We start from the raw sequence: 15,573 nt of genomic DNA on the forward strand, positions 1-15,573 counted from the left end.
TCAAGCGATCCTCCTACCTCAGCCTCCCAAATAGCGGGGACTACAGGCATGCACCAGCTAATTTTTGTAGATACCTGGTTTCACCTTGTTGGCCAGGCTGGTCTTGAACCCCTGAGCTCAATGATCCCCCGGCCTTGGCCTTCCAAGGTGCTGGGATCACAGGCATGAGCCACAGTGCCCTGCCAAATTTCATGGTTTCAAAGCTTTGATTTACAAGTCATCACAAATATCCTTTAGTACAAAGGGTGCTGAAGTGGTTAATTACCTGCTTTAATTGAAGTGCTCTCATTTGTTTAAAGTTAAGCCCTATACTGATGAGTGAGGTAAGCTATCAAATAAGATGAAAACAAATTTCCTGGAACTGCAGGTTTGAGTTTCTGTAGGAAACATAACTAGAAGCAAAAGGCGAAATGGCTCCATCAGATCTCATGACTGAGCCAAGGACATTTTTTTAAGCTCTTTGATCTAGTGAAATCAGTTGATTTAGTGAAATCTAATAAGATCTGCTGAAATCAGTTCTTCAGCTCAGGCAAGCTAAAAGCCTCTTGCCACCAACAAAGATGTCTCTAGTTTGGTGATATCCAAATCAATTGATCAGGAAGCTAAGGACACCAGGGCTGCAGGACTTCCTTTGGATTAATTCAGTAAATATGTATTGAGGTCCTACTTTGTGCAAGACAAAATACCACATACAGCTTCCATGAGTTATTTATTTCAGAGTCTCGCTCTGTCGTCCAGGCTGCAGTGCAGTGGCGAGATCTCCGTTCACTGCAGCCTCTGACTTCCGGGTTTCAAGCTATTCTCTTGCCTCAGCCTCCTGAGCAGCTGGGATTATAGGCATGTGCCACCATGCCTGGCTAATTTTGTATTTTTAGTAGAGACAGGGTTTCGCCATGTTGGCCAGGCTGATCTCGAACACCTGACCTCAAGTGATCTGCCTTGGCCTCCCAAAGTGCTGGGATTACATCCTTATTTAAAGGCATATCTTGTCTATCCATTCTTTTCAGACCAGACTTGGCTCTTTGCATGGATCCTGCTGGCAGTTTCCTGTATGTTCCTATCCAGTGAGAAGCTGTTTTTGGCCTCACACCAGGCTGTAGGGGCCAGATAGTGACGTCAGATCTATCCAGAGCACCAGCCAACTTAAGGCAGGTTCCTGGGCTAAGGGGCTGGGGCTTTCTCTGTGGAGGGGGAGAGAGGAGGAGAAAGGGGAATGGATGGTAAGGAGAGATGTGGGTCTCTGAATCACATGGAGACTCTGGAAGTGCTGACCATCTTCTACACACCACATTCTCATATCATCCTTGGTTAATAATCATAACAACAGTATGAAGCACATGGTACTGTTTAACTGCATTTTACAGATAAGGAGACTGGCTAGTGATCCACTCAAGGTCACAGAGTAAGTGGTGGTCATGGGATTTTAATTTCCTCTCTAGGTCTTTTTTTTAAAAATTTTTTTTTTTTAAGACAGAGTTTCGCTCTTGTTGCCCAGGCTGGAGTGCAATGGAACGATCTCGGCTCCTTCCAACCTCTGCCTCCCGGGTTCAAGCGATTCTCCTGCCTCAGCCTCCCGAGTAGCTGAGATTACAGGCATGCGCCACCACGCCCGGCTAATTTTGTATTTTTAGTAGAGACGGGGTTTCCTCCATGTTGGTCAAGCTGGTCTCGAACTCCCGACCTCAGGTGATCCGCTCGCCTCGGCCTCTCAAAGTGCTGGGATTACAGGCATGAGCCACCACACCCGGCCTCCTCTCTAGGTCTTTAAAAGCCTTCCACCTCACGCCTGTAATTCCAGCATTTTTGGAGGCCGAGGTGGGCGGATCATGAGGTCAAGAGATCAAGACCACTCTGGCCAACATGGTGAAACCGCCTCTTTACTAAAAACAGAAAAATTACGGGGCGTGGCGGCACGCGCCTGTAATCCCAGCTACTTGGGAGGCGGAGGCAGGAGAATTGCTTGAACGCGGGAGGCGGAGGTTGCAGTGAGCCGAGATTCGAGCCAGTGCACTCCGCCACTGCACTCCAGCCTAGGTGACAGAGAGAGACTTCTTCTCAAAAAAAAAAAAAAAAAAAAAAAGGCCTTCCACCACCGCGCACAGGGACCCAGTAGGATTTCAGGTCCAGAGTGAATCATACTATGCCCTCCACTCCCACATTTTTACACGACGAAATCTGTCTAGCATGTACAACTAATAAAAATAGGAGAGGGAAAAGAGGTCATGGATAGGCAATTTATAGCCAAACAGGTGGGAGTGTAGGTTTTGGGTCCACCATTTTTTATTTTCTTGATGAGGTGCCCTTTAGGTCATTTTAGAAATAGTGTCACTGCCTGCCTTCCCGAGTCTTTGCCACACCAAAGACTTGTTTCCTCCGCTAGGCAAAAATATGGATGGCTGTCCCAGTTCTGTCTCAATGATCGTGTAGAATCAAATAAGGCCCTCTGTAAACTATAGCACTTTACAAACTGGTAAGGTAGCAGCCATCCTTCCAAGGTATCAGGGAACAGCGAAGCAGCTGATTAAAATAGTCTTGATTACTTGAGATACAGGAGGGTAGGAATAACATGTGGTAACTGAACTCTATAGATACTATCTAAAATCGCATTCTAACAGGCAAGTTTAATCTTTCTGAGATTTGCCTCTTTGTAGAGCTCTAAAAAATAAAAGGAGAGGGGTGTAAAATGCCAGTAAGATTAGTTAAATTTCTTCTCCTTTTGAGCCCTGCCCATAGGTAGATGGAATTAGGGCAGAACAAAAACATTAAGAATAAAAGCCCGAAAGAGATGCGCGTACAGGTGAACACAAGTGAACACTGGGGTAAGGAAATGAGTTATGCGGAAAAGGCTTCAGACCATCCCTGGGAACTGCTCCGGGTCTGGACATTTCCTTTGGCAACCTTCCAGAGTCTGAGTCCCCAGGGCTCCCCCCGGCGGGAAAGGAAAGGCGCGCGTGGCTAGGCGCGCGCGTACACGGGCACTCACGTGTACACACACACGCGCGCACACTACACATACACACAGGGCCCATTTCCTCCGCTCCCTCCCCGCGGGGGGCGGGTCTCTTTCTCTTTAAAGAGCAGACGGTCTCCGCGCACACCCAGGCTCTCAAGGCCTCGGGGGCCCGGGACCCGAGCTGCTCGTAGCCAATGGGAGCAGTGGAGCGGCTCGAGCGCGGCTGACGCTGCACCAATGGGCGATCGTGGGGGGCGGGGGCAGCAGAGGAGACACTATTGTTGATGAGGAGCAGCGGCGGCGGCGGCGGCTGCACCACCTCGTTGCTGCCTGCCCCGGCCCGGTCGCCCCCTGCACCCCGGAGTCCGGCTTCGTCACCCCGTCTTGGGGGGCCTGCCCTCCGGCCTCGAGAATCCTCCCCCTGCAGCCCAACAACAACAAAACCCCCCGTCTCGCCCAGTCACCGGGGAGGGGGGGGACCATGTCCCAGCGGGTGAGGCGCAATGGGTCCCCCACGCCGGCCGGCTCCCTTGGGGGTGGTGCGGTGGCCACGGCCGGGGGACCCGGGAGCCGCTTGCAGCCCATGAGGGCGACGGTTCCGTTCCAGCTGAAGCAGCAGCAGCAACATGGCAGCCCCACGCGGAGCGGCGGCGGCGGCGGCGGCAACAACAACGGTGGCTGCTGTGGTGGCGCCTCAGGCCCCGCAAGCGGCGGCGGCGGCGGCGGCGGTGGCCCGCGCACCGCCTCGCGCAGCACCAGCCCCACGCGCGGCGGCGGGAACGCGGCCGCGCGCACCAGCCCCACGGTGGCCACGCAGACGGGCGCGTCCGCGACGTCCACGCGAGGCACCAGCCCCACGCGCAGCGCCGCGCCTGGAGCTCGCGGGAGCCCCCCACGGCCGCCGCCGCCGCCGCCGCTGCTGGGCACCGTGTCGTCGCCCAGCTCGTCGCCCACCCACCTGTGGACCGGCGAGGTGAGCGCGGCCCCACCCCCAGCCCGCGTCCGGCATCGGAGGAGGTGTCCGGAGCAGAGCCGAAGCTCGCCGGAGAAGAGGAGCCCCAGCGCCCCGGTTTGCAAAGCAGGTAAGTGCTGGGGGTCGCGCAGCAAGGGGGAGGCGGCTGCGGGAAGGGGTCCCGGGCGCGCGCTGCAATCGCGCGGGGACTGCAGAGCTGCCGCGGAGCCCGGGTGGCTGGGGGCGGGGCTGGGGGCGGTGCCGGGCGGTGGGGACCGGGCAGTGCGGCCCCGCCTTTCCCGGGCCTACCCTACGCCCCGCCCGCCCGCCTAATTCACCCCTCTGCCCGCCCCGCACGGCTCCCTGGTGGTGGAGGTGCAGCGGCTAAACCTTGGGCTTGAGCTGATGAGTGTTAATGATAAACCTGGCGTCCTGGCCTTACTCCTGGAGGAGTCGTTACTGCTTACCCTCCCTTGAGGGTGAGGCTAGGAGTGGTTTGTCACTTTGTTTTAGGGACAAGGTTAATGTTGGCATAGCCCATATCTGCTGCTGCTAAGTATTTCTGTTCACAAAACAGTTTCAGATCTGGGGTACTGAATGCATTAGCAGTGGCAGATTTGGATCACTGAACAGACGAGGCTGAGAACCGTGTTTTAGCATTTCCTAAGACTTGATAAATGGGTAGCAAGAAGTGAAAATTAAACAAGATTCCTTAGGAAGGTTTATGGGTTTTGTCTGAGGCTCTGGGTGTATTTCTGATTTTGTGTACTGATTCTGTGTTTTGAATGTAGAAAAACAGAATCCAGTGTTTGTCTCCATCTTGTTATTGTTTTAGGGAGCTAACATTCGTTGTTTTTCTGTTTACCTGGAAGCTTTCTTGGGGAAGGTCCTGAATGGAGCTGTTGGGTGCCAATGGAGTCATTCATAAAGAGTAACTCAAAAGAGAAATTCAAATTGTGGGAAGTGGAAAGGAATAAAATTTATAATCTTGTTGCCTTAAGGAAAGAAATGGGTGGTTTTTAGTTATGTATTCATTTTTGTCAACATATATCTTTGTCTTTCCTTGTCTGGGGAACTTCTGTTAGAATTTTCCAGGCAGAATGGTTGGGAATTTCAGGAAACAAATTCAGATGAAATAGTTTCCGAAATGGAAGGAATAGGATGACTCTTTCTTACTATTTATTTTATGAAAGTTTTAGATAATACTTATTTAGAGAGAATTGCCCTGGAAAATGATGAATAGTATTTTCTTTTTTTGAGACAGAGTTTCTGTTGCCCAGGCTGGAGTGCAGTTACACGATCTCGGCTTACTGCAGCCTCCAACTCCCGGGTTCAAACGATTCTGCCTCAGTCTCCTGAGTAGCTGGGATTACAGGCGACCGCCACCATGCCCGGCTAATTTTTGTATTTTTAGTAGAGACAGGGTTTCACCATGTTGGCCAGGCTGGTCTCGAACTCCTGACCTCAGGTGAAACGCCCGCCTCGGCTTCCCAGAATGCTGGGATTACAGGCATGCGCCACTGCGCCCGGCCCAAATAGTGTTTTCTAATTAGAACCAGAGCACTGTTTTATTTATGTATTTATTTTTATTTATATTTTTATTTATTTTTTGAGACGGAGTCTTGCTCAGCTGCCCAGGCTGGAGTGCAGTTATGTGATCTCGGCTCACTGCAACCATGGTCTCCTGGGTTCAAGCGATTCTCCTATCTCAGCCTCCCGAGTAGCTGGGATTACAGGCACCCGCCATCATGCCTGGCTAATTTTTGTATTTTAGTAGAGACGGGGTTTCACCATGTTTGCCAGGCTGGTTTGGAACTCCTGACCTTATGTGATCTGCCCGCCTTGGCCTCCCAAAGTGCTAGGATTGCCCGGCCCAGAGCACTATTTTAAACCTTTTGAGAATGCAGAATGCTTTTCTAAAACCGTGATAAAAGTACTAGATTTCCCCTCCCTGCTTCATAACCTCTGTCACCTACTGAACTCTTACTATTTGGCAGGTGGTTTTTATGCAAAATCTCATTTAACCCTCACTATAGCTTTTAGAGAGGTTAAGTAACAAGTGGCAGAGTTGGTATTTATTTGAACTTTGGTCAGTTGTACTCCAAAGACCATGTCTTTATATTATATCAAGGAAGTGACATCATGATGTGTAAGATAGAATGTGGGAAATATATAGCACACCAAAATTACATGTACTTAGTTAGGTAACTGTTTTTTTTTTTTTTTTTTTTTAAGATGGAGTCTTACTCTGTCAGCTAGGCTGGAGTGCAATGGGGCAATCTTGGCTCACTGCAACCTCTGCCTCCCGGGTTCAAGCGATGCTCCTGCCTCAGCCTCCCGAGTAGCTGGGATTACAGGCACGCGCTACCACGCCTGGCTAATTTTGTGTTTTTAGTAGATACAGGGTTTCTCCACATTGGTCAGGCTGGTCTCAAGCTCCCAACCTCAGGTGACCTGCCGACCTCGGCCTCCCCAAAGTGCTGGGATTACAGGCATGAGCCACCGCGCCCAGCCACTAGTTAAGTAACTCTTACAGATATGAACAAAACTGCTTTAGTCCTTCAGCCTTCTGGAGCCAGCATAGTGCATCAGGTGGAAGGGAAGGAGCTGGCTTATAAGTGGGCAGTAGAGGTGGCAGAAGGAGGCACAGCCTGTAGTCTGATAACAGAATCTGGCTCTCTTAACAACTGTTTGACACTCAGAGAAACACCCTGAGGAGAACTGGGTTGAATTAAGTATTGGCAAGGTGTGGAGGAAGGTACTCTTTTCCTCTGATCTCTAGGAGGGCTCTATTTCCTGGGATGTCAGGCTACTCCCATGTCCTCTCTTCATGGTTTTTGAACGCTCCCCTTCCCTAGATCATCCCGTAGAGTATTTGCTGTAAAATTATCCCCATTTGCTCCCCTACCAAAATAAATAAATAAATAAATCCAGAAAAATAAAAACTCTTATTTCTCAAAGTGTAGTCTGTGGTTTATCTGTATCAGAATTAGGGTGTTTGGTATAATAAAAAATAATTTGGCCAGGCGCGGTGGCTCACAGGGGTAATCCCAGCACTTTGGGAGGCCGAGGCGGTGGATCACCTGAGGTCAGGTTTAATACCTGTGTTCCGCCAACTAGAAAAATAAAAACTCTTATTTTTCTAGTGCAGCACTTTCACTTGGGTGTGAGAAATATTGTCTGTTATTAAGTCATACTCTAGAGTGAATGTCTCATAGTTTCCTTCCCAGGAATTGTTGTTTCACTCTAGTAAATATCCATGCAGAGTAGAACAAAGTGTTTTCAGATTTCAGGTGTTCATAACACACACAAAACTACGATGAAATCATTTGCTGTTTTTATCTGACTAAATCTGGAAGGAAAGTCTTTGTAAACGTCAGAGTCCCTTTTTCATTAAAGGGAGGCTACCACCAGTTTGCAGCTGTGATGAATGTAAAAATCCCTACCATAAAGGGTAAGGGTCTACCCCATATAATTCTATAAACCTCATAGGACTCAAATTTCAGGGTCCATCTAGATCAGGCTGTTGACTTCTAGGTGTCTTATCAGATGAACTGGATGCTGTAACCTTTGTTAGGGATCCAGTATCTCAGAGTCCCTAAGTTGAAGGTATCAAGATCCCTATCCAGTTGCTTTATTCTTCTAGGGTTAGAGCTAATTGGCTGGTGTAGAACTTCCTACTCTTGACTACTATAAAGTAATCCAAGCACCCATCCCTGACAGATATTTTAAACTTCCCGCCTTCAGTGACTGTCATCTCCATAGCAAAGCCGTTTGTCATCAGGAACTGAGGTATGTTTAGAAAAGGTACCTAGGCAACAGTGTTAACCAGAAAGTTTATTTTTGTGCCTTCTCTCCTTTTACCCAACTTCATTTTATTTATTAAAATGTCAAATAGATTACAAATGGAGAGATGGTATAACATAGAGGTGAGGAGGATATACTTTGGGTAGACAGTTTGAGTTTAATACCTGTGTTCTGCCAACTAGAAGCCATGTGATATGGAAAGTTATCTTTCTTATCTGTGAAATGGGTGGTGAAATCTACTTCATATGATAGTAGGGATTAAATAAGGGAAAACTGAAAAACAGCACAGTACCTCAGTATAAAAGTTAGCTGTTGTGTATCATATTAGTTTTGCTTCTAGTTTTAGTGTATTTAACATAAATTACCAGTGTAGGTTCAGTTTTCATGGTTGTATGAAGTTTCAAATTGGTGATAACATTGCCTGTGAACATCCAGAATGGTGTTTCTCAAAGTGTAGTCTGTGGTTCATCTGTATCAGAATTACTTAGGGTGTGTGGTATAATAAAAAAAATTTGGTCAGGCACGGTGGCTTATACCTGTAATCCCAGCATTTTGGGAGGCCAAGGTGGGTGGATGACCTGAGGTCAGGAGTTCGAGACCAGCCTGCCCAACATGGCGAAACCCCGTCTCTACTAAAAATACAAAAAATTAGACAGGTGTAGTGGCAGGCGCCTATAATCCCAGCTACCGGGGAGGCAGAGGCAGGAGAATCACTTGAACCCAGAAGGCGGAGGTTGCAGTGAGCCGAGATTGTGCCACTGCACTCCAGCCTGAGCAACAAGAGCAAAACTCCGTCACAACAACAACCACCACCACCACAAAATATATATATATATAGCAAGTCGTGTTCTTGCTAGTTTCCCCCTTCCTTTGGATGTATTAAGTTGTGTATAAATTCATTTGTTTATTGGAGTTGGGGAGTGCCAAGGGCAGCAAAAAGTGATAACTTCTTTGGACTAATAGGCAGAATCAAGAAGCAAGATACCAGAACTTCATATTTGTGTCATCTTTGATGTCTACTTTCTAGTACCTTATGAAATACATCTCTAAGAATTTAGTGTTTCTCTGACATTTGGAGGATTGCTGCTAACATTACACATTCAAGGGAATTCTTTTTTTTTTTGGAGACTGGGTCTCTGTCACCCAGGCTGGAGTGTAGTGGCACGATCTCGGCTCACTGCAACCTCTGCCTCCGGGGTTCAGGTGATTCTCCCGCCTTAGCTTCCCGAGTAGCTGGGACTACAGGTACATGCCACCATGCCCAGCTAATTTTCTGTATTTTGGGTAGAGACTGGGTTTCACCATGTTGCCCAGGGTGCTCTCCAACTCCTGAGCTCAAGCTGTCTGCCTGCCTCAGCCCCCCAAAGTGCTGGGATTAGAGGCACGAGTCACCCACACCCGGCTAAAGGGAATTCTTTTGGTTTGTGATGTCTATATTTTGCAATGAAGATGAGGCAAAGTAGAAACTATTAGTTTTATGTCTTGGCTAGTAGAATTTACATTTAATTAAGTTAAATTCTGTAAGCTTTGATTGAACTACTCTGTGTTATTAACAGTGTAATACAAAGATGTAAAACACACAAGGAATTCCAGAGACTCACAAACTAGCCATGTAAGACAGATGCATAAGCATATAATGTGATGAGTTTTCTGGCTTAGAGAGTGAATAATTCCACAGGGGATGGGTATAGAGGTTCCCTCAGAGGAGATGAATTTTGAATGGGATTAGAAAGGGAAGAACAGAACTTTGCAGTTGGATCTTAGAGGTGTGAAAATAAGCCTATCATATTCAGTTCTTTGTGGCTTGAAATGTAGGGTAATAGGGTGTTGGGATGGGGAGAGCGGAAATAGTAGAAAAAGAAAGGAGAGACGTAAGTTTTCAGAATGACTTTGAATAGAATATATACATTAGAAAGTATTCCATGGTTAACAGTATGTACTCTGGAGCCAGACTGTCAGGGTTCAGATCCTGGAGTTGCCATTTACTTGCTAGTAGTTTAACTTTAGGCAAGTTCACTTTACTTGTAAAAAGGGGATACTAATGATACTTACCGTAAATAATTGTTTCAAGGAGTAAAATCCTTGTAATCTGTGTGTGGGGTATAGGAATCTCAATATTAGATATTTTCTTTTCTTTTTTTTTTTTTTTGAGATGAAGTTTCACTCTTGTTGCCCAGACTGGAGTGCAATGGCAGATCTTGGCTCATTGTAACCTCCGCCTCCTGGGTTCAATCGATTCTCCTGCCTCAGCCTCCTGAGTAGCTGGGATTACAGGCGCCTGCCACCACGCCCAGCTAACTTTTGTATTTTTAGTAGAGACGGGGTTTCACTATGTTGGCCAGGCTGGTCTTGAACTCCTGACCTCAGGCGATCCATCCGCCTCGGCCTCCCAAAGTGCTGAGATTACAGGTGTGAGCCACCGCGCCTGGCAGATATTTTCTTTTTTTTTTTTTTTGTCGGAGTCTCACTCTGTCGCCCAGGCTGGAGTGCAGTGGTGTGATCTCGGCTTACTGCAACCTCCGCCTCCCAGGTTCAAGCCATTCTCCTGCCTCAGCCTCCTGAGTAGCTGGACTACAGCCACGTGCCACCATGCCCGGCTGATTTTTGTACTTTTTTTTTTTTTTTTTTAGTAGAGACGGGATTTCACCATATTGGACAGGCTGGTCCTGAACTCCTGACCTCGTGATCTGTCCGCCTCGGCCTCCCAAAGTGCTGGGATTGCAAGCGTGAGCCACCACGCCCAGCCAGATATTTTCACATCATTGTCTTCCTTCTCATCCAAGGCTTTAGGCACTCACAGTTATTATTACTAGTATTTATATTCTTAGAATAAATAGAATATATATATATATATAAAATAAGATGAGTAGAGTGTGACTTGAGATAGGAGAAACTCACAAAGGCATTGATCACCTGAATTTTGGGGGAATGGCAGTGGGAATGGCAAGAGTAAAAAAAATTGAAAAGACTGATTTGGCGAACTGTTGGATGTAGGGATTGAGAAAGAGGGAGTTGAGGGTGATAGTTTGGATGGTGGTTCTAATTGATAACAGTGAGGAGAACAGATTTGGGAAAAGAAAATGAACTCAGTTGTGGATGTATTTGGTTTGTGCTCTCAGGAACTTCAGATAATTTTCTAGATTGTGGCAAATAACATTTTAAAACTCAGGGATACACTTTGAACTTGGGGGTAAAAATTAGGACTCATTTATTGCAGTTCAGTGAACATTCATTTAACATGTACATCATGCTAGGCATTTACATATGGGCAACACTCGAAATGACTAATCACTAGGGTGGATAAAAGGATAGGGAAAATGCTGAAGATAGAACTCTGGGAGGAAACAAGCATTTTTAAGGGTAGAAAGAAAAGCCAGTGAAGAAACCTGTGAAATGTGGTAGGAGGAGAAATGGTAGAATAGTGTTGAGAAAGCCGAAAAGAAAGATTGTATTTCAAGGAGAGATAGTAAAGATTTTCAAATGTCGTGAAGTAGGCTGAGCCTGGAGAATAGGCCTTTGAATCTGGCATGTAGATTAGTCAATGATCTGTGAGAGAAAGTAGTTTGAGAAGCATGTTGGGGGCACAAATCAAAGTGGAGGATGAGGAAGTAGAGGTAATGAGTATAAAGTACTTTAATGGGGACGGAAGGAAAGTGAAAAAACTGGGTGAAGGGTGTGCTTAAGCTTCAGTTATTTACAGGATGTGGAAAACTTCAGCTTGTTTATAGCTTTTAGGGAAAGGATTTATAGAATGAAAGATTGTAAATTCAAGAGAAGATGGTAAATGTAGATGGAGCAAGGTTATGGAAAATGCGAGAGGCATGGGATCCAGTACATGGTAGAGTCTGGAAATCTCAGAAACAATTAAGGACATTTGTTTCTCTGAGGAGGGGAAGAGGTAAGGGCGTAGGTTAAGATGATGGTAAATCAGCAGTAGAAGGGAAGGAAGTTGAGAAAGTAAGCTACTTCCATTTCCAAACTACTTGAAGGCAAAAATAGCATGCTTGTCTTTATACTATATTTTTAAATTTAAATTTATTTTTTTAAACTACGTGTGCATAATTTAAAATGTCAAATAGCACTGAACTTATTATCAAATAAAAATGTTCCCTTGTCACATCTTTCTCCACTCCCTCTTCCTGCCCCCTAGAAACAACCACTTTCAACTCTTAGAGGTTTCTTTGGCTGTTTACCTACACATTTTTTTTTCTTTCTTTCTTTTTTCTGAGACAGAGTCTCGCTCTGTCACCCAGGCTGGAGTGCAATGTCAGGATCTCAGCTCACTGCAACCTCTGCCTCTTGGGTTCAAGCAATTCTTATGCCTCAGCCTCCTGAGTAGCTGGGATTGTAGGCATGTAGCACCATTCCCTGCTAATTTTTGTATTTTTAGTAGAGGCAGGGTTTCCCCATGTTGGCAAGGCTGGTCTCGAACTCCTGGCCTCAAGTGATCCACCCGCCTTGGCCTCCCAAAATGCTGGAATTACAGGCGTGAGCCACCGTGCCTGGCCTACACATTTCTAAATAATATGCTATACTACTGCTTCAGGAGTTTTTTGTTTTGTTTTGTTTTGTTTTTTTTCATTTTTATGTATTATGTAGTGACTTGCTACTGTGGAAAATGTGCACTTAATTCTCTAATCACCATCCTACAAAATCCTTCCATTGTAGGTTTAGCATCTTTTGGTTAAATCAGTATTAATGTTATTATGACCATGTAAATATTGATTACAGTAGAGCCTTGTTGGATACTACAGTTATATTTTCTTTTTAAATAACTTTTTATGGTCCTTGAGGTTAAAATTGTTTTTCATTTTGATTGCTTCGTTTTCTATGTACCTATCACAAATTTATCCCTAAGAAAGTTTTGATAATGGAAACTTCCTGTAAATAATTAAAAACATAGCAGAGAGTTACTTTTGTTTATTTTCCTTGGAGATATGTCTTTGGAGTCCCTCATCCTCATATTCCAAATTAGCTCATTGATCTCTACATCTGTGGCACAGCTATTAGAACCGGGAACTTCCCTGGGAATTCTCTTCACTTCTCTCCTGTTTTGGATACTCTAATTTCTGGATGTTGTTTTGCTGGAGTGCATTTTCCAATAATTTTTTGAGAGAGGATACATGGGAGGTATATGTTATACCCAGACCTTGAATATCTTCAGTGATGTCTTTATACTTGCCGGTTTGACTGGGTATAGAATTAGAATTGTAGGTTGGAAATAATTTTTCCGCTGAGTATTGAAAGCACTTCATCTTCTAGCTTTTGGAATTGCTGTTGAGAATTTGGATGCCATTCTGATTCTTAATCCTTTGTTGGTGATGGTGGCTGTCCTCTGTGGAAGGGTTACCACCATTCTGAAATGAGGATTGCCTTGTTGTGAGGTGTTTCATTGTTTGTTTTCTGTTCACTGTGCTGGTTACTCTGTGGGCTTTTTCAGTCTAGAGACTATTTCTGGGAATTTTTCTTTTATTATTTCTCCTTTCTGTTATCTTTGTTTTTTGTCTTTTTGGAAGCTGTGTTATCTAGTTGTGGTATATCTTGGAGCACATCTGTAATTTAACAATTTCTGTCTAGTTTCCGTATCTTTATCTGTTTGCTTTTCTTTTTTATTATTTTTCAAAATTTCAAAATATATTTTCTTTTAAAAAATAGAGACTGAGTCTCGCTGTATTGCCCAGGCTGGTCTGGAACTCCTGGCCTTAAGTGATGCTTTTGCCTTGGCCTCCCAAAGTGCTGGGATTACTCACGCCTGGCCTGTTTCTTTTTTTTCTTTCTTTTTTTTTTTTGTTTGTCTGTTTTTGAGACAGAGTCTCGCTGTCGCCCAGGCTGGAGTGCAGTGGCGAGATCTCGGCTCACTGCAGGCTCCGCCCCCCGGGGTTCACGCCATTCTCCTGCCTCAGCCTCCCGAGTAGCTGGGACTACAGGCGCCCGCCACCTCGCCCGGCTAATTTTTTGTATTTTTAGTAGAGACGGGGTTTCACTGTGTTAGCCAGGATGGTCTTGATCTCCTGACCTCGTGATCCGCCCGCCTCGGCCTCCCAAAGTGCTGGGATTACAGGCGTGAGTCACTGCGCCTGGAAGCCTGTTTTTATTTCTATCAGATTTATTTATTTGAGACGGAGTCTCGCTCTGTCGCCCAGGCTAGAGTGCAGTGGAGAGATCTCGGCTCACTGCAACCTCCGCCTCCCGGGTTCAAGCAAGTCTCCTGCCTCAGCCTCCCGAGTAGCTGGGACTGTAGGCGCGCGCCACCACGCCCAGCTAAATTTTTTGTATTTTTAGTAGAGACGGGGTTTTACCAAATTGGCCAGGCTGGTCTCGAACTCCTGACCTCAGGTGATCCGCCCGCCTTGGCCTCCCAAATGCTGGGATTACAGGAGTGAGCCACTGCGCCCAGCCTATCAGATTTATTTTTATCTTGTATTCGTTTTATTGATTTTTACATTTTGGCCATTATAGTTCAGTTCTTCAAGAGCACTTGCCTTGCTGTTTGTTCTTTGTCCTGTTAATGCCTAAAAGTTTTTTTTTTTTTTTTTTTTTTTTTGAGATGGAGTCTTGCTCGTTGCCCAGGCTGGAGTGCAGTGGCACTATCTTGGCTCACTTCAACCTTCGCCTCCCGGGTTCAAGCAATTCTCCCACCTCAGCCTCCCGAGTAGCTGGGACTACAGGGGCACACCACTACACCTGGCTAATTTCGGTGGGTTTCACCATGTTGGCCAGGCTGGTCTTGAACTCCTGACCTCAAGTGATCCGCCTGTCTCCACCAGCCAGAGTGTTGGGATTATAGGCGTGAGCCGCTCGGCCTGTCCACTTTCTATTAATATTTAAGTGAGACATTAAAATGCTGATTAAATGTTTTCTGTGTTTAGATCAGGCTGCTAGCCTGGAGCATGTTACTCTAGAAAGAAGACGCAGGGACTCCCAAAAGTAGGTTTTTTTTCTTCTCTTGGGCCAGTTTCCCCAGGGAAGAGACCTCAGTATCATGCCTAAGGATATGTGTAGTGTCCTTAAGTCCAGAGCCTGTCTCGTTAATTTCTATAGCGCAGATTTTCCCAATCTTTTTGTTCTGGAGACCCCTTGGCATCGTTTTCATTTCTCAGGGAACCCAGGCATTTGTCACCAGGAAGTTGAGATATATTGCTCTAGTAATAATTTATGCTCTTTTGAGTACGAGTGGTTTCTCTATGAATCTGTTTATTTGACCATCTTATTAGCCTATTCATTTTGTATGGTTTTCCTCTCTCCCCTAAGGATATCATCATTATTGCAAGTAAGTAGTGAAGTAAAGGAAACTTTAGTTTTTCCTTCTAAAGAAATTCCTGTATGATTTTTTTTTTACCTTGTTTAAGTGATAACAATAGTTTTATCCCCAGTTTTTAGTATACAAGATGCTAATGAGATATTATGTGATCTAGGGTATGTACAAGAGGCACACCCCCAGCCAGCTTTTAAGACTAAACATGTTATTTTTAACTAACTTTTTTTGGGGAAAATGTGCAGTTAAGCTTAGCTTACCTTTCTTGAAATTAATCTCTTCCCTTTTCTTAGATTTTTAAAAACTTATAAGGCAACCATAATGTTTTGATTAAATAATTTATATAAGACAAAATGGGATTTATTTTTTCTAAAGGTATATTTAATTTAAATGAACTTAGTACAGTTATTTTTTACAATAGGAAAATTTATAATGTTTATAGTAAAAGCTACTAAAACCATAAAGCAAGGCAATATAAAAAAATATAGCTTAACACAATTTTATCTGAGAGCTTCAAAAATTTCTTTTTCTGTAACAAGATCTGTGTCAAATATAGGTCTAGCAGAATTATTAATGTGTGGCGATTTCTTGGTCTCTATTCTAGAC

General features: G+C 45.2%; 1 protein-coding gene across 1 annotated transcript in view; it reads left to right on the forward strand.

Moving 5' to 3' along the window:
• Positions 1-3,150: 3,150 nt before the first annotated feature.
• The window catches only part of FAM117B (family with sequence similarity 117 member B), a 134,640-nt gene continuing 122,217 nt past the window's right edge, over positions 3,151-15,573 (forward strand). Inside the window, exon 1 of the mRNA XM_016950310.4 lies at positions 3,151-4,035. Coding sequence (XP_016805799.3) covers positions 3,435-4,035 — 601 coding nt within the window. The 5' untranslated portion in view covers positions 3,151-3,434. The remainder of the gene's footprint in view (positions 4,036-15,573) is intronic.

The sequence above is a fragment of the Pan troglodytes genome, chromosome 13 (genome assembly GCF_028858775.2).
Source record: "Pan troglodytes isolate AG18354 chromosome 13, NHGRI_mPanTro3-v2.0_pri, whole genome shotgun sequence".
NCBI classification, from domain to species: Eukaryota; Metazoa; Chordata; class Mammalia; order Primates; family Hominidae; genus Pan; species Pan troglodytes.